The 23,754-nt window shown below is 42.4% G+C and overlaps 1 protein-coding gene across 1 annotated transcript; it reads right to left on the bottom strand.

Annotated features, from left to right (window-relative positions):
* Positions 1-540: 540 nt before the first annotated feature.
* Positions 541-23,474, bottom strand: C3H3orf52 (chromosome 3 C3orf52 homolog). Its single transcript, XM_063393845.1, has 7 exons — positions 21,968-23,474; positions 19,074-19,197; positions 18,387-18,520; positions 17,481-17,551; positions 15,881-16,071; positions 13,879-14,957; positions 541-1,208 (listed from the first exon to the last, which is right to left on the bottom strand). Coding segments are annotated over exons 1-6 (702 nt in total). The 5' UTR covers positions 22,148-23,474; the 3' UTR covers positions 541-1,208; positions 13,879-14,955.
* Between the last annotated feature and the right edge of the window lie 280 nt (positions 23,475-23,754).

The following is a 23,754-nucleotide window of genomic DNA, read 5'->3' as shown; positions in this document are numbered from 1 at the left end:
ACTACTGCTTGAAAAGCACAGCAATTCGTATTATTGTCTTGCTTTCTGTTTCACCAGGATGTCCTCTTTAGTTCTGAGGAAATTTAAAAAGGACATACAAGAATTGCACAGTCATGAAGTGCCAGCATTTCCCCACAGACCAGGTAAATAATGCAATTAATTCACATAGCTGAACTTCCAGAAAACGTTGCCAAGGGAAGCCACTCAGGCACAATCATAGTCTAAAACATTGGTTTGTCAACCATCAGGCTAAACCACTGTTTTTTCAGCCATCCAAGCCCAGGTTAACAACTGGACATCTGCCTACCTTGTCAGAAGGATTCAGTGCCACCTCTCAAGCATTCCCTGTAAAGAGAACAAAACAGGTGGAGAGGGTTTCAGCCATGTCTGCATTGCAGTGACTTTTGGAGGTTGGTTCTTCAGCTCTAGTTGTAGGTAGCACTCTTGGGAAGCAGCTTGTGGAATTGAACGGGTCTGGAGCTTTATAACATGTTGAAGTAGAGCCTGCACATGACAAATCATTCATCATCTCAGTTGACCCTGGAGAGCTGCAGTACACTGAGGTAAGGACAGTAGCTGCATCTACCAACATTTGCTCCAGCCTCTGGCATTTTTATCAGGGCAGGCTGAGGCAGTTCAAAGCCAGGGGATGCAGCAGGACCAGGTGGTGCTCATTTGGGCAGGGTTACAGACAAACTGTGTTTGTGCATGGGTTTCAGATCAGAGCACACAAGGGTAGCTTGTACACAGACACAGCTCTTTATCCATGTCATGTTTGATTTGAAGATATGTGATTTCTCCCCAAACTGGACTCCCTCCCTCGCTAAACACTCTGCTGTCAGCTGCAAATTACAGATTCTGTTGCTGAAATCTGGTGTTGGACTGCCTAGAAAAGTGCAAAACAGAAATAAAGGAGGGGGCTACTTAGTGGAGACCTAGGTCATGGTGGTGCACCTCTGTTCTGCAAAACCACACGTTCCCAGGGGACAGCACGTGTTCTTAGAGTGTCCTGTTAATTGCCTGACATTTCTTACCTCTGAGGTTTGATGAACTGGCTGCAGACACCTGAAGTCTTACAGAGATTTTTTTTTTTTCTTTTCTGGCAATGTGTGGCAATTACAATGTGTCAACTAAAATTTGCTTCCTTCCCAGTCAACAAGCCCTGGAAATTATGTTTATGGTTCTTCTATTTTTCTTCTTCCTTGTAGCTTGGGAGAAAGAAGAAAAAATAAAAGTATAATAATTTAAAAAAAAAAAAGAACAAAAAAGCACGAAAGGCTGCACTGAAAGCTTCAGTAGCAAAGACTACGCTTCATTGTGGTTTGAAGTGTTTGGTTTTTACCATTCAGTTTGTTACAGCGTTTCTCAGAAGAGCAAGATGGCTAGGCATGTGGTTTCCTCTTGTCAAAAGCACCCTAAGTTGCTGTTTCAGACCACAGAACCTAGAGGGAATCCATTCTGCAGCACATTAGTCACTTTGTGGAGGCCACCAGCTCATCCCAGCACCCCAGGAAGCTACATCAATCATCCATTCCCCCTCTCTTCCTGTCCCACCCGCACTGGTTAATGTTTGCCTGCAGTGGAAGCTTTGGGTGGTTTTTAGTTTTTTTAGGTGCACAACCTCTGAGTCCTGCATACACTTACAGTGACAAAACAAACTGCTTTGGTCACTGAGTTTCATTCTGCAAAACAGCCAGTACAGAAAACAATTCAGCCAGCAAGGAAACCACACCAAAACTGGCTGCCAAAGGGTGCAGAGATCCAGTCAAAGGATGGGAAACTGCCTACCAAAAATAAGGTAGGTCCAATACCATTTTATGTTTAATTACTAAACAATAGGACTAAGAGCGTGATTCCAAAACAAATGATACCTGCAAAGAATCAGCCTCAAGGGATCATGCAAGGCACCATGAGGAGCTTCTTGATTAACAAAACATAATTTAGCAAGCAAATTAAGAGGAACAACACAGTTCTTAGTATGTCAAAGAGCATTGCCTCAGGATGATGTTTACAGAGGAGACATAATTTGTAAGCTCCAGCACAGGGAGTCTGCTGAAGGGAGGAAGGGAGTCCATGAGTCCATGCTGGTGAGAAACAGAAGGAACAGAGAATACTTGTCATCTGCTCCAAGATTCCAGGCAGGAAAACTACACTTAGAGGACATTCACCTTGCTGTCTCTATCTGTTGGTACCACATCTCATAAAGACAAGCTTTTATATACAGTATATAGAAATAGATGAAATTGTACAATGTATTTAAATGCTGTACACGAGATATGTGAGTATCCTATAGTTATGTACAACAGTGGTTAGGAATAGATTGCCTCCTAAGGAACTATGAAGACAGAGGAGGGTGCTCAACAGAAACCACCTAGGACAGGTGGAAAATTCCCTTTCTTTCCCAGTGTCTTCTTGATAGGTCAAAGAAAAGGCCATGCAATTTCTGAGTACTGCATCCTGACTGCTTACTTGGTCTTAAGGAGCTCAGATGAGACACTCCATTGCCAAAATTCAATGTTCCTCTTGTTTGCAAAGAGAGTGCATCTCTCATCTCTCTGCAGGTCTGTGGCCAGGTGTGTAATTTGTGACCAATTATCTGGCCTTAAGAAAAAAGGGCAGAAGTCCCCAAAGCATGAAACCTTGCTCTCAGAAGGAGTTTGAGTCAAGGCAAACAAAATCCATGTGAAATGGGTGGGTCCTCACCTGTGGCAGTAAGGAGCAGTGACAAGCTTGTGTGCCTTACAGGTCTCAGGTCCAGGCTCTCAGCTCCCAGGCTTGCTGCATCCCCACTGCTTTAAGTGGTCTTCTCACCCTTATGTATGGGACTTGTGTTGCTTTTGAAATAATTCCTGACTGCTTTTTAGGAGCAGGAATAAGAACAGAATTCTTTATAAGAAGCTTGCAAACAAGGTTTTTGTAAGGCAGATTTTTCTGCTAGTTTGATGGGGCTGTGAAACCCATATCCCCCATCAGAGGGAGGGGCCATAAAAGACATCACTGGCCTGGTGCAGTGCCCCAGTCTGTGCTCATGCAGCTCCACACCCTGTTTCCTTCACTTTCAAAAACTCCAACAAAACACTGCCAGGAGAAGTTGTTCAGGGAGATCATTGACCAGCTGCCCTTGCATGACAGAGAGCAATTGCAAATCACCTCATGCCAGCTGCTGTCGATGAGCTGTGCCAGCTTGGGGTGAATTTTGTGTAGCACATCTCTCCTCAGTCATAGCTGCCTCATTGTTGACAAAGCTGGGTCTTTCAGCAAAATCATAGGCCTGGCAGAAGTTCAGAGGGATGGAGAAATGATGAGGGTGGGGTTTTTGGCTTGGTTTTGGTTTTTTTTCCCAGAGAAACAGTCATTCCTATGCAGTGACTCAGCATCCTTGCAAAACTCTGGTGCTGCAGAGGTCCAGTCCTGGCCACTGCTGCTCTCCAGGAAGTGTGAAAGGGAGATACTGAGGGTCAGCTAGGAAAGGCTCCTCTGCTCCACAGCACAAGGGCAGCTCAGAGGCAGGCTAAAGGGAAAGGTCAGGTTACAACACAAAGTTTGAATGTATCTTGTAACAGGCAGCCCATCCACATAAAATTCCTAAGGAATGAGGCTCATGCATTTACATCATCCAGCTGTCAGCATCTCTCCCGAGTAACTTTAACTAGGCGTGGAAAATAGTCAAAGTAGATGGGCACCTCCAGGTGAGGGAGTGTCTGCAAGTCTTGGGAAAATTGGCAGTCGGTTGGAAGAAATTTCCCAAAATTATCACTCCAGTGAGACAGGCAGGCAAAGTTCATCAGATGGATTAGCCCACATGTAGGTGAGGACCAGACATGTCTGGGAGGCCCTAGAGTCAATTACAGGGGTGACAGGGATTGAAATGTACTGAAGTGATGGGGCATTGGCTTTCTTTGCCAAGCAGCCAGCCACCACGCAAGGATGGTGCTGCTTATTTGGTTGGATATGGGGAGTTTTGAGAGTTTGGCAGTTTCGTGTCAGAGGTGGTGAGTTTAAGGAGTCAGGTAAGAATTGGATATTTTGGAGGAAGGTCCAACTCTTTCTGGACCACAACCTCTTGTTGTGGGACACCAAATTAGACTGAGACTACAGCTGCAGCAGGTCCTCCCTGAAGGCTGATGATACCATGCCCCACAGCAGATCAGAGGAGCTTCGTATTTCTGGAAGCAGGTGAGGCTGGCATCACCCTTGTTAAGGTGGCTCTGTGGGTGTCTGTATGACCTTGCCAGCAGCATCCCACTGCCTCTGCCCAGGAAGTCCCCTTCAGGGACAGAAAGGGGAATCCACTGCCCTGTCTCTCAGCCCTTTGGCAGCTGGGTTGAAGTAGATTCAGATTGAAGGAAACATTAGCTTCAGGTGTGCAAAGCAGGCAACACAAACTTGTTCTGTTAACAGCAGCTGCTGTGCAGACCCTACCATGTATCTGTAAACTCTCCTGCTTCCTCTGTAATTAATTTCTTGACTCTTTCCTTCTTCCTATACATCCCCATGTCTGCCACTTCATCCCTTCTGTTTGGAGTGTTTGCTTTTTAGAGGCATTTCTGTATTTGGTTTGACCACTTCCTGAGCATGACAGCCCTGTAACATAGTTCGTGCAGCTTGTCTGCAAAGAGCTAGAGCTAGGTAAAACTATGGAAAGAAAGAAAATCTGCCCTTGTTCTCGTTTTAATGAGAGTCACATTTGTCCTCTTTCATGACTGCTGACCAGCATTTTTCGAATAAAACTATACTTATAATTGCCTCAAAAAAATCTCAGCCCAGTGAGAGCTGACCCTTCAGAACCCTTTTCCACCCACAGGCAAGCTGGGCTCCCTTTCTCTAATTGCTGGGGACCTGCCTCAAAGAGTCAGCATGTCCGTAGCATGAATGCAGATGCTGAGAAAGGCTTTCAGTTCTCAGACCATACAATGTGTATTCCCTGCAGGATTACACATGATTGACTAAATAAGAATTTATCCAAGAGTTATGCATCAGTTTACAGATCTAATTTGCTATAGAAACATACGCTGTTTAACTTTTGACAGTCCAGGGGGAGAGTTACGCAAACCCAACAGCCTTTTCATCTTAGTAAGGGACTAAAAAATCAGAAGCCAACTGAATATAAACAAGAAAAAGTGGAATAAATAGACATCAGGAAACAAAAATACAATATATCAAACTCACAATATCTGATAGCTAAAGCAGGCTCCTAATGTGAGTTATATGTATTATAAATACATATACATATTTTATTTTAAATGAAGCTCGTAGGACTTCTATTGAATTATATGAAGTGGTCACACTGGCATCTCCAACTTAGCTAGAGAATTTCATATCCAGTATAGGCAAAACTCTCTATATAATTCAAAGAAAACCAGGTGGGCAACCTAGAATGAGGTAGTATTATAGCTTTATTTTTGTGCCCAGCTGTAATGAAAGCTATCTAAGTTCTCCCACTAAACAGAAGGTTGGGAAGTTCACTAATATTTGCAAAACTTTCTGCTACTCTTGTGAGAGGGACATCTGCAGAAAGAAATTATTCCAGGTGAGTTGTGGAACTTAGGTAGTTTGTAAAAGAAATGAGAGCTAAGAGCACACCCTTAGCAAGGAAAAGTATCTACAGCAAAAAAGGAATAGCAGCACTACCTGTTTTCCTCAGTCCTGGGAAAGAAAAAAAAATGCAAATAAGCAATTAGAGACTGATTCATAATGTACCTCCACCAGCATGCTGTGTGTAATCCCTAAATTCATATGACTTGCTAGTTTTATATCCCTTAGCACATTTTTATTATATATGCAAATCTAGCATATAAATATTAACACAACATTGCAAAATGTTGGTTAATTACTGGCCTTTTACAAGCCCCAAATTGTAAACTTTAAGCAACAATACACACCTCAGAAAGCCTAGCTCTTATTACCAAGAAACTTGCTAACAGCAACCTGAGCACCATGTACAGGCTCCTACTTTACTGAAAATAATTTCAGTACTTAACCCTGCAAATGAATTCTCCTGCTTGAACCAGCAAGGATTATTTCAACTGCTAGAGATCAGGTCTGCTGGCCTTGCCCTCACCCCGCGTGTTTGCCCTTTCTGTCACACTATCACTATGTTTTTCTGCCTTTTGCCTTTTCCCAAGACAAGCTAGCTGTCAGATCGCTACAGATCATTTGTGGAGGCATGAGACCAGTCCTTTCCTGTCTCTTCCCGGTATTTACCGCTGATTCACCCACCTAAAGCTATTTCATATGGACAAGCCCAGAAAGGCTGGTTGCTCCTCCAATCCACAAACTTTGCTGCTGTACTGTGAGGGAACAGGGAACAAAGGCTGTACTTCCCAGGAACAGCTAAATGCTGTAACCCCTGCCGACAGCTGCCACCCTCCATCCCTGGACCTGTGATTTGTGCCTCTCCTACCCTGTGGCAGCCCCTGCTTCTGCAGAGCAGGGCTGGGTGCCTGCCAGGGGCTGCCTCTCGGGAGAACAGCGGCAGAGAAGCTGCACAAAGTGCCTTGTCCGAACAGCTGGAGAAGGCATCTGCCTGCGGCTTTGCGTGTGCCCCTGGCTGGCAGCGGGAGGTGAGGACCACCGAGCCGGTCTCTGCCTGCTCACCCTTATTTCCATGCCCTAGGTGGAAATGGCCCGTCCCCATCTGGAGAAAAAGATACTCCCACAAGCAAAGTAAGTAAGGACGCTTGAGCTCCTCGGGGGTGGCGTGGCGTGAATGGGGACATGGGGGAGCTCCGTGCATCACTGCAGAGACGGCTGACAGGCACAGCCATGGGCAGCAGCCATGGCAAGGCATTTTTCACCCCAGAGGAAGGAAACCTCCTTGCATCCAGTGAGGAATATACCTGCCCGCCGATGTCCTACTGCGCTGGATTACTCGGGGGCTCTTTGGTCTTTTTTGTGTCCGGAGAAGGCAGCAGGCGTGGGCAGCCATCCCCTGCAGCCCCGGGTGCCTCAGCCGCTCCTTGCAGCTGCCTCCTGCAATGGGACACTTGTTCCTGGTGTGTCACAGCCCACCAGGCTTGCAAGCAAGGCGGGGGAACCTCTGCTGTGCCCCTGCCTCTTCCAGGGGCACAGCAAAGGAGGTGGAGGGCTGCTGAAGTGGGCTGCCAGCACAGCACAGCCTAAGTGTGCTCACACACCAGAACCCGTTCTCTACACACAAATACTGCTAAGGACTTTCTCTAAAAACAGACATCAGTAATGAGGTGTTTTCCTAACACAATAGTTTCTTCGTACTGAATATGCAAATAGGGAACACTCTATGGTAGCCAGGATCACACGTGCTCTTGTGAATCAGGTCTTGGTTTAGATTCAGGCTGCTGCCTTTTCCCTCTTGTGGATAAAGCCATTCATGCAGCAGATGTATAATACTTTTACCACTTTCACAAGTTGCAGCATTAGCAAAACCCCTCTCCTTGTTAGTCATCTACACTGGCAATTTCATGGCAGTGTCAAGGCAGCACAATAATGTTTGAAAACATCATAAATTCTCCAAGGTGGCAGTTTCAATGCAGTATTGGGAGACTGACTCTCTCCTGTCAGGTTGTAAAACAAGCAGGCTTAAAAAGCTCTGTTATCTTAAGCAAAAGTGAAAGTTCAGCTCTGGACTTTTACAGGAGCAACATGTTCAATCCACCTCATGTTAAGAACCAGCCAGAATGATACAGACAAGGCTAGGAGAAGGCAACATGTACAATGACAGACTTCTGCCACTTAGATGTTTATGGGACAGAGAGATAAATCTCTAGAGCAGCTCCCGACTGCCAAACCTGTGCACACAGACAGCCAGTGCATGTGGCACATCAGGTAGTGCCTTTGTGCTCCAGCACCCAGCCAGAGACCCCAGGCAGAATTATGGCTGCATGGGTCATAAAGCTAAAACACAGTCAGGAAGCAAGCAAGAACTTTCATTTCTAAGACAGACAAGTAAAACTGATTTCAGTTAATTAAATGAAACAAAAACAAAACAAAAAGAAAAAGCCAAGATCGTACATGTAGGTTTAATTCAGGTCAGTGGGCAGCGCTGTGCTATACAAGTCTGTATAAACTAGGTACAAGATAAATCTCAAAAAGCCATCAGCTTTCTTTAGCTCTCAGAGGTTTAACCCTTTTCCCTGCTATTGTCACACAAGTTCATGCTTTTGCACAGCCTATGTTGAGACTGAGTAAATCCTATGCTGATGAAAATCCTTGTCAACTGTTACTACAGGGTATGAAAATCACATGTGTTTTCTTCCTCTTTCCTCAGCACAGACATGGAGCTCTCCACCAGGTACCATCAAGGTAAAGACTAAAACTGATTTTCCCTCCTCCACCCCCACTCTCTGGGTCAATTGAGTCCAAAGCATCCACATATTAGAAAGACAAAGTCTCCATCGTGTTCCTGCAGAAGAAAGAAAAGCCCATAATCAGACTGTTTGCTTAGGTTGCAGAAAAACACCAGTTTAAGCCTACATACAAAATAATTGTATGCTCATAGAACTGTAACACTGAGATGCAGCCCCACTCTTGGGCAGCCAGGGGCCAAACAGACTGCAGCACACACTCATAATTTCTGACGCTGAGTGTAATGTTGTCTGGCCCAAAGCAGACTATTCAGGAGGCTGAACCTTGTGATGATGTCTCAGTGAGTGTCCTCAGCCACTGCACAACTTACAGCTGCGGGGGTGCTTCTCTCTCCTCCTTCCCTTCTCCACTCAGTTTTTGGTCACCAGTCTCTTGATTACTGGCATGCTTCCCAAAAGAGTTTCAGTTTCAGCATGACATTTTCTAAAAGTAATTTAAATGGACTACTGCCAACCAGGCTTAGTAATAAAGACATCTTCAGTTGAAAAACAAAGAGAGATTTAATACTTTGAGGCTTAAAGGGTTTTGGTTAATCTTTGCACTATAAAAAAACAGCAGATGTATCAACAAATGGCTAAGTCTCTGGTGGAAAAGAACAGTTTCCCCTTCCAGTGTCTCACTGCCTCTAGAAGGAAGAAAAGAAAGAAAAAAACTCCACAAAACCAAACATGACCTTTTAGGTTGCACATTTAGTTTCTGATAAATCACAACAGAGCAAGTGGTTGCATTGCAACACAGTAAAGACTGGTGAGATAAACACACTGCCCATTCATCTTACCTCCTGGCTTTGGGGTTAGCTTTAGGAGTTCTGGCAATGCATCCCAGAGTAATTTAAGAGGTAACTCTATGACCTGGTGTGTGCCTTGCTTCTCTGCCCAAATTTATCATCCTGGAAAGCAGGGGTGGGGCAATAGTCACATCTCAACTGTTGTACTTCAGTCGCATGTGGTTGTTTGTGTTAATATGCTGAGCTCCGAGAGGCAGGAGCTGAGTGCCTGTGGTTTGCTGTCTCTGCTCTGTAAATAGTTCACTTTAGTGGAGGGTAAATGAAGTTGCCTCTTGAGTCCCTGATGACAAGCAATCACCAGAACCCCTATGTACAGAAGAATGAAGCGCTGCCATTTAGCAGCCTAACTGGGTTGGTTTGGTTTTGGTTTTCGTTTTTTTATTAACAAAGATGACACCAGTAAAGCAAAAGTTGATGCCCAGCAGATAAGTGGGTGTTTAGCAGAAAATTTTGAAGAAAATGGGCAAGATGACAGAAAAGGGTGTGATGAAATGAGCTCATCATTTGTACCTGTGAGTGTGGGATGGACTGTGGGGGAAGAGGAGGGGGTGGAACTGTAATGGGGAACCTGCCAAGTACCTGTCTGGTTTTGAGAGTTTTTGATGTCCCAAGGAGAAGCCCCAGAGTGTGGCTTGAAAACAGTCCTTGCAATAGGAGAGAAACTTGGCCTGTGAATAATGGAAGTTTTCACACTTGCTCCATTGGCATGTGGGATAAATCACTCCACCTCTGCACTACAGTCTCCCTACTGATAAGAGAAGGCTGATGATAAGAGCCTTTCAAAACATGATAACCAGAAGGATTCTGGAAAATGTGACTCAGAGCAAGTCTTGGTTAGACCTATGTGTTTGAAGGGACAAGAGATGCTCTAGACTTCACTCAGTGGATTGAGAGCCACTTACTCATAAAAATTAAGAACCTACCTGTTCTCATTTCACAGGTTCGTTAAGAGAAATACTGCCGTCCTTCCATCTTTGCAATCATGACCAGGGGATGAAAGAGCCATGCACTCGATAATAAGCAAATCTACCCCAACTGTTCTGCTCCTTAAAATTTCTGAAATTTCTACATCTCAAAACTTTATAAAGCCTCAAATCAAAAATCAGAATTTATTTTCACTGAAGTGTTCTCAAGGTCAGGAGATCTTCCACGCAGACAATATGACTTAGAAAACTTGGAAAATGCAAGGCAAATTCTTGCAGGAATTTTGTTCTAACATTATCCTTCTTCTGGGATTGAAAAATAAAAGCTAACCCTTTGGAGTTTTTAACCCATGAAACAGAGACCTCTGTTCCACTTGTAGAGTGGAAGGTAGCTTGAAGGTAGCTACAAATGTCACCATGAACCCAGCAACACTCACTGAAAATACTGGCACTACTGCAGACAACAGAGGATTCCACTATAAAGCCGGGAGTTACTGGCTGGCTTCAGTACCCACTGCATTCAAATCAAGAACATAAGGGCAAACAAACTTTTAACTTCTGGCTCCAAGTATTTAATCAGTGCACATTGTCCCTTTAGATTTAATGAGTCATCCTGCTAACGATTTAATGCACAGTCACCCACAACCCATAAGCAAACATCCTCAGGAGGCAAAAGGAGGGATGAGTCTAAACACAGTTGGGAATACGTTTGCCCACACAATCTTACCTCCTCCTTTGCTAATGGCTCCTCTTTCTCTTCCCCCTGTTCTCAACGACAGCATCAGATGAGGGCTGCTGGGGAAGGGATTAGCCCTCACTTCGTCTCTGGAGAGGCCAGGGCCCCTTCCAGGACATTGCATCTCCTGGACAGCCACACACACACATGCACTTTGGGTCTTAATTGCCTCCCAGAGGTCTCTTCAGTCTTCAGTCTCTCTGGCAGCTTTCTGTGACTCCTGTCCCTCCCTTTCTTCCTCTGGTTTCTTATGCTTTTTATTCTGCAAGCCACCCTGACCCTCTTCCTTCAGCTCCTTCCCTAAACACCCCATATTAAGTCTTGTTCAAATCCCAAATGTGCTCCCTTCACACACATCAATAAAATGTCCTGTGTAACTTTCCCTTCATGCCCATCAGCTCGGGTGGGTGTCACAGGGAGCTACAACCCTCTTCAGGGTATAATCATATTGAAGCTTCACTCTTTCACTTTTCTCCCTTTTTCCCCTCAGGAACACTTTGCCAAAAAAGATTCTATGAATTCCGGTGAGCTGTGGTACTCGACTGTCAGCCACGATGTAAAGCATGAAGTCTCTGTGTATGAGAACAATAATCAGACAGAATATGCACTTATCAGTGTGCCCAAGAGGAAGGCAAATGTCACCAGCCCTGAAGAGCACAGTGAATATGATGATATCCTGGTAACTTAGAAGGAACTCTTTTGCCTGAATGTGTGCAGCCACGATAACAATCCTACCTCTGCTGTTGGGTCTTCAAACAAATCTTTCTCTCTTGTCACCAAGCTTACTCATTAGGCTACGTCTAACTCATTAGGCTATGTCCACCAGTCATTCACTATGAGCCAAACCTGTGCATGATCAGGGAAAGAAACATGGACTGGGTACAGGACTTGACAGTTAAACCAGGAGGCATCACTAGCAGCTGCCATCTTAAGGCAGTGTTCCTCTATAGAAAATCAGGAGCTACAATATCATAAAGCAACCAAGGCTGTACATTTTTTTTGACTTTTAAAATACTTCTTTTTTTAAAGGGGCCTTAAAGAACTACTGCTATAAATCTCAAAAATGCAATAATAACAGGGTCTTTCTGTTTCTTTGGAGAATGTTTCATGTTTTAAATGAAAGCATAAACCTTGTATTAGATGTATTTTTGCTCAAAATTTCTCAGACATGCTTGATTTGTACTATTATACAATGCACATTTTTTATAAAGAACTAATTTCTCAAAATCCCCCCTCCCCTTTCTAATGTAATAATACTTCGTGTGAAGTCTTAAAGTTGGAGTGAAATAAAAAGCCCCAAAACAATAAACTGCATGCAAAACAAATGTTACACCCCTGAGAAAACAATCAATACTGATGCTGCCCAGGTGATAACTACTTCTCAGTAGAAGTCCAGATGCTGCTTCCATGACACCATGCTTCCACAGCTCACTCGTGCTGGAGTCTCCAGTCTGGCTTTCTGCAGTGCTGGAGTACCACCTCCTCACAGCCCAGCACCCCTCCGCAAGCAGCATTTCTGGACTTGTGCAAAGGACTGAACTCAGGTATTCAACTCTTTACCAGAGCTCACAGAGTGATTATGTGCCTGTGTTCTTGCTTAAGCATGGTTTTTTTGCTCCCTCCATTTTTGTAACAAAACAGTATAGAGGAAAATGTTGAACAGTTTTCCTGATTTTAAGTCTTCTCTAGTATGTGAATGCTGGCTGCAGCCCTGGCTTTATGGTGCAGTGCCTTTGTGACTCCCACCTGCCATTTCCTTGCTGGGGACAGTCCCATGGGCACAGAGCAGTGGATGGACACACTGCCAGCATGTGCAGGTACCACTGCTGTGGCAGGCAGCTGAGTCTGCCCAAAACTCATACCGGCTGCTGTGGCTACACAGATGACACCTGCCATAGGATTTTAAAGGGCGGATTTTATACTCCACAAGCTGCTTTTTAACAGTGTCTCAGTTGTCTCAGTCATTTTTTTCCTCATTTCTTCCATTACAATTAATACTGATCATTCACACAAAATATCTAACTTGACGTAATAATGTGTTTTCCCACTGCTGGGGATTGAAGCATAATTAATTCACTTTAAATTTTCTTTTATGTGATCAATTTACCTCACAGATATATAACCAGAAACCACTTTTTTTTTTTTTTTGACACTTCCTTCAGTGAGAGTTCAAACCCTGACTGGATGCACTCTGTGAAGTCAGACATTTTCTGTTGAATATCATATCTTACTACAGCTCCACCTCATTTTTTCCTGTGAGGTTCTGGGGTAATAGTATGAACATAGAGGAGGATGGCTGGCAAAAAAAAAAAAAAAAAAGCTTTACTGCTTTCTTAACTCTTAATGCCCATATGGGTATCACCATACAGAAGTCTAATCATTACATTATTTTTCTGTTCCTAGAATCAAGATAAAGAAGTGCTCAAGGAAAGGATGGGGTCTCTTGGTGAGAGCAATAAGACTGATCAGCATCTCCACAGCAATTTATTTCTTTGCTGCTGGTACTTTCATAGCCTGCTACTTGTGGGACAAACCGTATAAGCCATGAAGTTTATCCTTCCCCAGCATAAGAGTTAAAAGGAATCTCTCTTCTAGTTGTATGCTGCATAGAGTATTATAGCAAGAGAAATGATAATTCTTACAGTCAATGCTATATTTTACAAGCCAAGAGGGAATCAGAATAAGCCACAAATATGATAGTCAGGCAAACAACTAATTTGGTCCAGAATGTTTCCCAAGTTCAGTTTAAACACATGCAACAACAACTATGGGTTTGAGTGTACAGCTCTGTCAGACATGCTTCATACAGCTCAGCATTTAGAATTCCAATGGCTGTTTTCCAACTCACACAGCTGAAAGGCTAGAGCTGCTAAAGAATGAAAACAGTCACTTTAAGAGTAAAAAAAATAATTTAATGCACAATAACATTGTGAGATTACTCCTTAAATAAACTAGTAATATTATAAAGAGAAAAACAATTTTCCATGACATTTCTTACAATACAAAATGCGTCTTAAAATAAAAGCGTCTATCTAACAATAGTAACATATATAAGGCTATAAACAAATGACAAGATATACTTCACTTACATGGTAGTGAATATGTTCCATTCTGCATGAAGTTGATGCCTAATTTTTATGTTCTAGCCAGTTACTGTCTGTAACTTTCATGCCACGCTGGGCTGCACTGACTGCTTCACCTTCCTCTTAGCACTGATTCATCTCATCCAGTCTCTCATCAGCAAGAACAACTATTTACTGCCTTATTAAGGCAAATCTGTTCATTTTTATCCCCAGTGCTGGTCAGGAACTACAATTAAGGGTGTAGACTAGTCTTCAGATTTACAAGGACAGGTCAAGTATCTGTCTATTCACTAGTAGCAGTAGCTTACTGTAAAAGCACAATGCTAATTTGACCTTTTAAAGATTCCTGTGACACTCAGGTGCATTAGTGAACAAGACATGTCTCTTCATGCTGTTGCTTTCTTCTTTCATGTTTCACATTGAAGAAGGGAAAAATAGAGCAAAAAGCACCTTATCCAAGAAGACTGTAGGAAGAATAGGGAAATCATGAGAGTTAAAGCATTTTTAAGAAGCTAATGCAAAGGCCTTGCATGTAAGTAAACAATTCAAAGATATATACACACACTCTCTATAAAAATAGGTTTTCAGGCTGTTTTACAAGGAAAGAGCAACAAGGAAATGTGACATATGAACTTTGGAGGGAAAAAATAACAGATATGAATTTGAGGAATTGAGCATTGAGGATGAAGCTGTGCAGATAATTTTGCATAAGCCAAGAGAAAATGAAAGGAGCCATGTGCAAGACTGTTTTTAAAGCTCTTGCAGAGCATTCAGATTTTATCATAAGGCAAAACAAAGCAGAGCTTTCAAAGCCAACAGAGCATGTATCAAATACATGATTTTCTCAAGGGTGAAACACATTATTGAGATATAGAAGATGAGGGTAGTGGTGCTATAGCAATATAACACTGTCATAAATATACCACATTTTCCATTTACAATATTGCATCACAGGCAGTATTTATAAGACAATTTTAGAAGTGTTTCTATCTAATGAATAGTTCCCTGCCCTGGAATTACTCATAGATAGGGAATCACATCTCTTCTAGGAGGTGACGAAGATGAGGAATCTTTCCATAATTTCTCTGAAAGTTAAAACAGTATAATATTAATATTAAAATGAAACTTTAAATAATTATTTCAATGTATTCTTTCCTGTCTCTTTTTACATTACTTTTTCTAAGAATCCTGTTAATATAAAAGGAATAAAATGCTTCTAAAAATTGAAACTCATGACTTGTTAATCTCTTGTCCCTTGGTAAGAGTCCCAAGAAAAACCAATATGAATTAATTGCAAACCTCACTTACCTACACTGCAATGCTGAATGGTTAGCCTATGATTATTCTAAAAGCACATAGGTGTGACTCAGTAAATTGGGACTGAGGGGAGGCAGCTCCATGCATTGTTTTCAATATAACTTCAAAGTTCACAAGGCTTCTACATGGGCATTTCTACCAGGACAAATATAAATTCATTAGAGTCACTACCTAGTCACTGGTGGTCATTGGAACCACTGCCTAGAAAACCTGGAACAATGACCATTTGTTTCCTTTAAAGGTATTTCTGTGCATAATAAATTTTCGAAAAAATCAGGAGTCTTTTTCATCCTGTGGATTAGAATTTGTTTTGTTAGCATTCAAAACCAAATGTACAATAAGGAGAAATATTTTAAATTATTTGTCTCCCCATTACAGTAAACACACATACAAGGAGATTTTTTTTTGTATAGATAAAATGTAATATTAGATCAGGAAAGTTTTGTTGGAGTCCACAGCTAACCAGTCTCATTGCTATTCCCTTTCTCATCTGAGGACCAAACAGTGAGTCCCAGGTTTTAAATTAAGCATATCAAGACTTTCTGAAAGCTATTTTAAAATGTTCTTAATACTGTTATGCAAATCATATATACTAATGTATTTCAATATCTTTCTAGAAATATTTCCCTCCTTTCCCATAAATACTTCTGCTTTTTGTAAAGAAACAATTTCTCTAATGTACAGCACTTACATGTGAGAGAAGTTGGGTTGAGCTTTAATGTATCACATTCAGATGTCTCAGGATTAGGAGTATCTTCATCATAAATATTTTGACGTAAAATGTTCCTTATAAAATCTGGGTTCATACTGTTTTCCATAAATCCCTCTGTTGATGGTGGTACAGAAAACACTAGCTGATAAATTACAGTGGAACTTTCATTACTGAAACACAAAGACAAGGATGAGTGTCTTCAAGTTTCAACAGGAGGTGTTTTTTTTTGAGAAGGTTGACTTTTCATATCAATGTTGGAATGCATTAAAAAAAATTCCCCAAGAAAAGTATTATGAATGAAAGCTGCCAAAGATGCCAGTTTCTGCCTCCCCCTTCCTTCTCAGAGGGAGAGCTCTTGAAACTGGGTACAAACTTGAAGCCAGCCAGAGAAATGTTTTCAAATGCACAAGGGGCAATTGGATACTTGTTCTGATGGGATGTGGTTTTCAGCAGTGGTGCTTTACAAGAAACTACTGATAAGAGGTGTTGCAATATCCTGTGCATAGTTTAGCCAGGAACCTGAAGGAAGGTTTGTTTACCTGCTAGCAGTACCTGGGACAACCCAGCTGTGCTTCTGACTCAGCTCTGGATTACACAAACCAATGAACTTGAGACCGTCTCTGGAGATTTCATGTTTTGTGCTCTACCAAAGCTGGCTATGATTCAACAGCTACCTTTTGTACTTACAGAATTCAAAACATTTTCAAAAAATATTTGAGTGGGGGAAAATAAAAGGAAAGAAAGAAGGAGACAGCAGGAGAGAGATATCAAAGAGGCAGAGAGAAAGAGTTATTAGCTAATCAGTAAATCGGTGAAAAACTACAGCTTTGCACTTGATGCTCTACATCATAATTAGTATTAATTATCCATCAGGCTAAGGAGCTACAGTTCACTGCCGAACAAAGCTGGTGTGCCCAAGGCTGGCAGGGCAAGGGAGTGTATTCCTCAAGGGAGCAAAGTGCCCTTACAAATGCCCCTTGCCACATTCCAACGTGGCTATTCCTCTGTCCTTGCTATCTCAAAGGACCTGGGACTTTGCAAAACTACTTCTCTTGATTTTCTCATGTCTTTCTAATTTCTTTTGTAAGAGTTCTTTTTCAGAAGTCCTTACGGAAGCTCTCTGTCTTCCCTTACTTCTCTGCTACTTCTCTATGACAGGAAAAATGTATATTCCTCTTGTCTTTATCTCTTTTGGGAACAAAAGGATACTCTCCCCCCCCATGAACCTTGTTTTATTTATTTAAGATTATTTAAACTACATCAATCCTAAGTGTCTCCAGCAATTAATTCTCCTTTTAATAAAAACCTTGAATATGTTTATTAAGGGCTGCAATTGGAACCAAAGATAACAGAGGTGATACTTGGCAGCAACAATATATTCCTGTCATTACATAATTTAACAGCATTTACCATTTACACCAGAGGATCCTTTGACCAGTTTTCACTGCCTGTACACATAATTTTCCCCAAACAACTTATTTTTCACAGATCTAAATACTGTACATATTTACATAAGAAAATGTATGTCTCACCAAAAGCCTATAGTTTTCAGATAACTTTGGTGACAGAAATTGCTTACCTGAAAGAAATCACCTCAGCTGACCTAAAGTAACGTCCTAAAGCTGGAGATGAACTGTAGACCTCTGTTAGCTGAGAGAGAGAGGAAAAAAATTTCTTCTATTCAATCTCTTTTTTTCCTCACCAAAAAATAAAAACCCAAACCAAAAAAACCAAAACCCCAGCAAATCATTATTACAAAGTGCTTTAAGGAGCATAAAAACAGGTGCTGGTAACAGCAAATATCTGCCCTGGAAAAGGTACAGAGTCCTTTAAATTTGATAGACAAGTTAATTGTGCATTTAAGTGATTGCTATGTAACCGTAACACAATGGAGGCACTCAGGGTGAACTAAAAGAATGTGCTCATGTTGCCATGTGCAACTGATGTTAGGTCTGGGATTTAGTTAGTACCAAAAGGCTCTTCTAACTCTTATTTCGTGGAGGGGAGGGTCTCTGTCCTGAGATTGCCTTCCCAGCATGTCCAAATGATCACTGCCAAGTATGCTGAGCTTACTTCAGCTGTAACTCAGAGCTGTGCTGGCTCAGCAGAAATCACAGCTATAAACTCAGGCTGTAATCATGTACTCACAAGAGAATGCAGCACACAGGATGTTTAGCCCATATTATGCTTAGATGATTTTCAGAGACCTCTCCTAAATTATTCAATGATTCAATGAAAAAGGTGAAGACTGTGTCTTAACAAATGGTCAAATTTAGGGGGAAAAATCAATACTTTTTTGTGTTTAAAAGCAGACAGTTCTTTTTTTTTTTCTAGATTGTGACCTCAAAAAGTACAACACACTTTGTTTGTGGACTTGCCAATAACTGAGTTGCTACACGGAGAATCAGAAACTTCTTAAAAGGCAAAACACTGAAACTATGTTCTAAGCAGAATCAACTTTGCCAGGAATCACATAAACACTTACCCTCTTAGTAATGTCCTCAGAGGAGAAGTGTGGGAGACCACACATTAACTCCAATGTTCCTGAAAAATTGTGAAAATTTCCACTCCTTAGTAGTTCATCAGGATCCCAGTAGTCATCCTCATCTGTGTAAACACCTAATAATCAAAAGGAGATAGAAAGGGGAGAAAAAAGTTTTAGTTAGCTGAAGTATTGAAAAAAAACCTCCTGGCTTTCTGCAGAGTGGATTTCTCACAAATTTCCTAGGTAAAGACTGTCTGGGAAAGACAGAAAGAAAGTGCAAGTCACCTGAAAAAAGTGACAGCACATGGAGGTCAATCACCCACCTCCATTACCAAAAACCATCTGCTCTGGGAGCCTACAGGCAATGACACCAAGGGACCTAAGTCATCCATGGCACTTGTTTCCAACATTACAAACATCGTTTTCATCCTCATATCCAAATCTCTCCTTGTGATATTTTCTCACTTAGCTACAAACGTGAATTGCCACCTGATCAGGATACAATTTGCTGCCTGCTGAGATAAAAGCATTCTCAACAGATACTGAACAACAGCACCACCCTCTGCAGTCAGTATCCCAGTTCCTTCAGCAGTTTTTTGAAGGAGATTAAAGGATGTTATTGCATTTGTGTTCTATTAGAGTGTGTATATATTGCATGTTTAGTGTAACCAGAAGTGAGATACTCACTAGAATAAAGAATGAGGCTGATGAGAATGACCAGGAAGATCCCTAGAAATATCGTAGTTATAACCATCCATTGTTTGCACTTCCAGAAAACTACACTCCTACATGATTTCCAGGGATCTCTCTCCTAGGTATAAAAGAGAAGAGGATATTGATTCATCAAATAAAGCAGGAAAAATCGAAACAAGTCTCTACTGTCACATTTAGAAACCAAACCTCCACATAGATGGGAGAGCCTCATTGGTAAGCATCTACATCAGGGGTTCCCAGCCTTGACTACCGCTGCAGGAGAAAATGCAGACCTTGAGAAGGTAAAGGACATTCACTTGACAGAGATCATTCCCCTTTTTGCAGAATTTCCAACTCCTGAATGGCCCATAAAGCTGAAGTACTGCAAAGGTGGTTTCTTGGCTCCATGTTTTTTAAACTATGAGAAGTAAATTTGCATATTCCACAAGCTCTCCTTTTAATGTTTGCAATCTCTCCCAAATAAAAAGGTATCTCTGGAGGTATTTCCAAACTATACATCTCTGCAGCACTGATGATGTGAACCTGCATATCATCTGGTGCCAGCACCCAGAGCAAAGACAATGCTGTTCAATAGATACTATTGCGTTAAACCCTCCATAAAATAATTGAGATATTTATAGCTGACTTACTTTTTCTCTAGAAGACTGGAAACTTGAAGGCTATTGAGTGTATTTAACAGAGAATTTAATGCAAATCTCATCTGTTCTATGAGGTCAAAAGGAAACTTCACTCAAAGCAATTGTGCACGCATGTGCATTCATATGGGAGAGAAAGGACAATACCATGCCTGCTACTTAATTTTTAATAAGATTGAAAACCATGACAGAAACTAGTTTTTTAATTAGTTAATCCAGCAGGAGGAGTATTAAAAAGAGAAAAAAGGAAAAAGGAAAAAAGAAGCAAGCTTAGGTGGTGGCAAAACAGATAACTTAATCTGTTTTATTCCACAGCCAGAATCAGAAGCCTGAAGCAAGGGCTTGAATTCATAAGCAGACCATGCAGTCTTTTCCATTACTCCTCTCCCTCCCTCTCCATCCACCATAAAGGTAGTAGGAAGCTCCATGTCCTTTTGGACATAAGTACCAGGTTAAGAAAAAGCACATGCTTTTGTAGATTGTCTAGGCCACACGTGCAAACTGGCAGGAACCAGCTGTGCTGGAGACACTAATTCAGGTTTCCTTCCTTTACTTTTGGAACTTTCTAAGAACACACAATAACAGAGAGGCTTTCACTGAATTTAACTGAATTAAGCAGTTGGCTAAAAGCTTTTGTGTAGGTGGCAGGGGAACAGGGAGAGAAAACAGACACACAGAGAAAGATCTTATAAGAGAGATTCCTCCAGGAGCAGAGGCAGAAAAAGGGAGACACTCTCTGTAGACACCTCTGCACACAGAACTTTGCACTACTGGAGAATGAAAGGCACACACTGAGTATGGTTTTAACAGCATGCTTTCAGCTGTGCTCACATTTACTTTTTTTAATTTGATTTTTTAAATATTTTAGAAGCATGAATTTCAGTTTAATACCTAACACTAGTATATCGTTTTGTATTTTAAACATTTTTAAACGGCAGTAACTATTGCCTAGAGTGGAACTATGAAATCAGCCACAGCCTCATCAGCTGAGACAAGCAGCTGGCAAGCCCAGGTTTTGATTAGGGCACCACGTTCAGACCATGGCAAAACTCAGTTCTTAATCACACAGAGAGAACTGGCTTGATCCCAAGAAAACATTCAGCTCCACAACTAATCCAACACCTTCTGAACTTTGCCCATAGGCTGTGGGGAAGCAACAGCAGCCAAGAAATTCTCTCCTGTGGGCAAGGCAGCTCTGTGAACCTGCCGCCTGAGCAGAGAGCAGAGCATGGTAACTTCCCAGTAGTCGGGATGGGACGGGAGGCCAGTGGCTATAATCAGCACAAAGAGAGCTCGAATGAACGCTCAGTTCTGGGAAGGGGAAGGATAAACGCAAGGGTGAAGTTTCTCAAGGCAGTCAAGCAGACCTGGCTGACCCCTGCCTCTCCCCCTGCATCTCTCCCGTTCCTCTTTGCTCCTCCCGGAACGTGTCTGAGCCTGCAGCGGTCTGATCCAGCTTTCCAGAGCGCAGGGGAGGTGACTGACCCCTGACTCAACAGCACAGAGAGGGGTTTGCCTGTGGGGAATGAATGGATCAGCCCGGAGGCGAGCGGGGAGGGGGCTGCGGGAGGGCCGGGCTCAGGCAGGCTGCGCCCGGCGGGGCGAGCCGTGCCCGCGGCACAGCGGGAGCATCTCCGCTCCTGAGTCCTGTAATTCACTGCCGGGCAGCCACGTGTGAATACGATATTCCTCTGCCAGAGTGAGTCTGTTCCGTGGCTTTAAGCTAGGGACTAGGAGCCACCACCCTTGGGATTCACGTGCTGATCTTAACTGAGGTTTTGGAGCATTCTATCAATACAAATTCATAATGGTTAGCAATTGAAAATTACTCGGAGATAAAGAGAATCCAGTAGGCCCTGTTCTAGGACATCTTATTTTTGTTTGTTAGCACTGTTTCCTGGTTAACTTCTACTGAAGGAAAGCCTGGTTTTAAAACTTATTTCAACTTTTTTCTGGTTTTGAGCCCAATCCCACTGATAGCATATTAAAAGAGAAGCCAAAACTCAGAGAACCAATTACAGTTTCAGTTGTTAAATTAACACTCAAAATCCCACTCTCATATTAGAACACTTCATTGATAAGAAAAAAAAATTACCAGGTTTTTAGCCTCTTTCCCTCTACCTCAAACAACAAATTAAATCCCCCCTACAAAATGTTCCTTCAAGTGTCATTTCTCTTGCTGTGTAGAATTTCCCCCACTGGAAGGATCAAATGAGCAAGTGAAATTCCTACCTCTCTTGTTTGAGCATCTAGAGGGTTGTCATGATCAGTCTCACTTTCCTCCACATTTTGTTGCCGTAACTCAATAATCTCATCTTCCTGAGCTGAGCTCTGCATTTTCATTGCTTCTGTCTCTGAAGCAGGTCTTCTGTGAGGACCTCGGTCTCTGAAGTGAGCACGGAGACAACTCATTTCCTTCTTGTTTCAGCTGCAGTTATGGTCAGTCATAGCTCTGACATGAGGCTGGAAACAGGGGGAGTGGGGATAGTTTCCACAGGAGAAGTCTCAAAATACTGTTAAATTAGGGGAATTCCTTGGAAAAATAAAGTCGGCTGCCCTAGCTGCAGAAAAAGGGAAGGCGGAGTAAGTATCGATTTGCGTAGCCGTGAGAACTCTGGCTCTCAGCTATGCAATACTAGGTTTTCCAGTTTGCCTGCCTTCCTGTTCCAGCCCTTGACAAGCAAATGACTAAACCTTCAGAAACGCTGTCATTTGCTGGGACGATTTTGAAAGTAACCAGAGCGCTTTCTCTGCTGCTGTTAGGCAAAACAATAAAATGTTATTACTGTTATCCATGCAGCCCAACAGATCTGATTAGCACAAACTGAGTAAAAGTTCATAGAGCATGTTGTTTGCTTAGGCTGGGACTCTGTCAACACTTGTAATTCCAGTCTCCCTCTACAGTCAATAAATTAACACTACTGACCCTTGTGCTGTAAATTTCTCTTTCTCTAGCTATTTTACTGCCTAAAATAATATCTGGTGTTAAAGAACCATTTATGTCCTTTAACATACTATCCAACCTAAACCTGAGAAGCTGCTTTCAGGTAAAAAAAAAAAAAAAAAAACCAAACCCAAAGGACATAGGTAAAGAGAAGAGAAAGATGGCCTTCAATTTCAACCTGTCCTCTATAGGACATGCTTTTATGAAACAACTGTGGTGATTTGATCTGCACTAGCTTCCCATACGAGCTCTCACACGCACTTGGAGTCACTCACAACAGCTGACTGCAGCCGGCACTGCAGTCCAGCGCTGCTGCTGCAGCCGGCACTGATTACGAATCCAGCCTCCCCAATATCCTAGATCCTAACTCCTCTTATTTCTCCTGCTCACACTCCATTCCCATGTTCTCCTTCCTCCCCAAAGAGCATTTCTCTCCCCTCTGAATCAAAAGGTCTGGGCAGACAGGTGGTAACCACACCCTTGCTCATTCTTTTGTCCCAGCCGCAGGGAGTATCATGCATTGAGAACCAAACACGGCCTCTCTCCCCAGCCAGCTTTCCTGCTGCCTGGGCATTCACTCACAGCACTACTCCTTTTTCCTGCCAACAGCTCAGGGTGCTCTCTCCTCAACCCACCACTTCAATTTTTTCTTTGTGCAACTCACCTTGGTTCTGCTGCCTGAAGCACACCCAGGGTGCGCATTCCTGATGTCACGTCACACCCGTCCAGGCAAAGGCGCTCCATGAAGGTGAGCACTTCTTAGGTTTATTCCACAAGTAAAAAAGAAATAAAAATTGTACACCCCCACACCTTTTGGTTCTGAGAAGCCTTAAAGCTCTGGAGGACTGAAGGTGAAGCTGAGCAGTCACCAAGATCAGAACATATATCTGGGTCTGCAAAATCTTGGTTTGGACATCTTACACTAGAAAAGCCTTTATCTGGTTCTCACTACTCCTGCTGGATATCAGGTTCATATATTTAATTTCCACTCACAGTAGATCTTCCTGCTGGATTGTCTGAAACCAAAACTGTTCCTCTAAGACAAAGAGTTAATGATTATTCAGATCTCACCATG

Source organism: Prinia subflava, chromosome 3 (genome assembly GCF_021018805.1).
Source record: "Prinia subflava isolate CZ2003 ecotype Zambia chromosome 3, Cam_Psub_1.2, whole genome shotgun sequence".
NCBI classification, from domain to species: domain Eukaryota; kingdom Metazoa; phylum Chordata; class Aves; order Passeriformes; family Cisticolidae; genus Prinia; species Prinia subflava.
The sequence above is the reverse complement of the archived record's forward strand: the minus strand, read 5'-3'. Positions and strand labels throughout refer to the sequence as shown.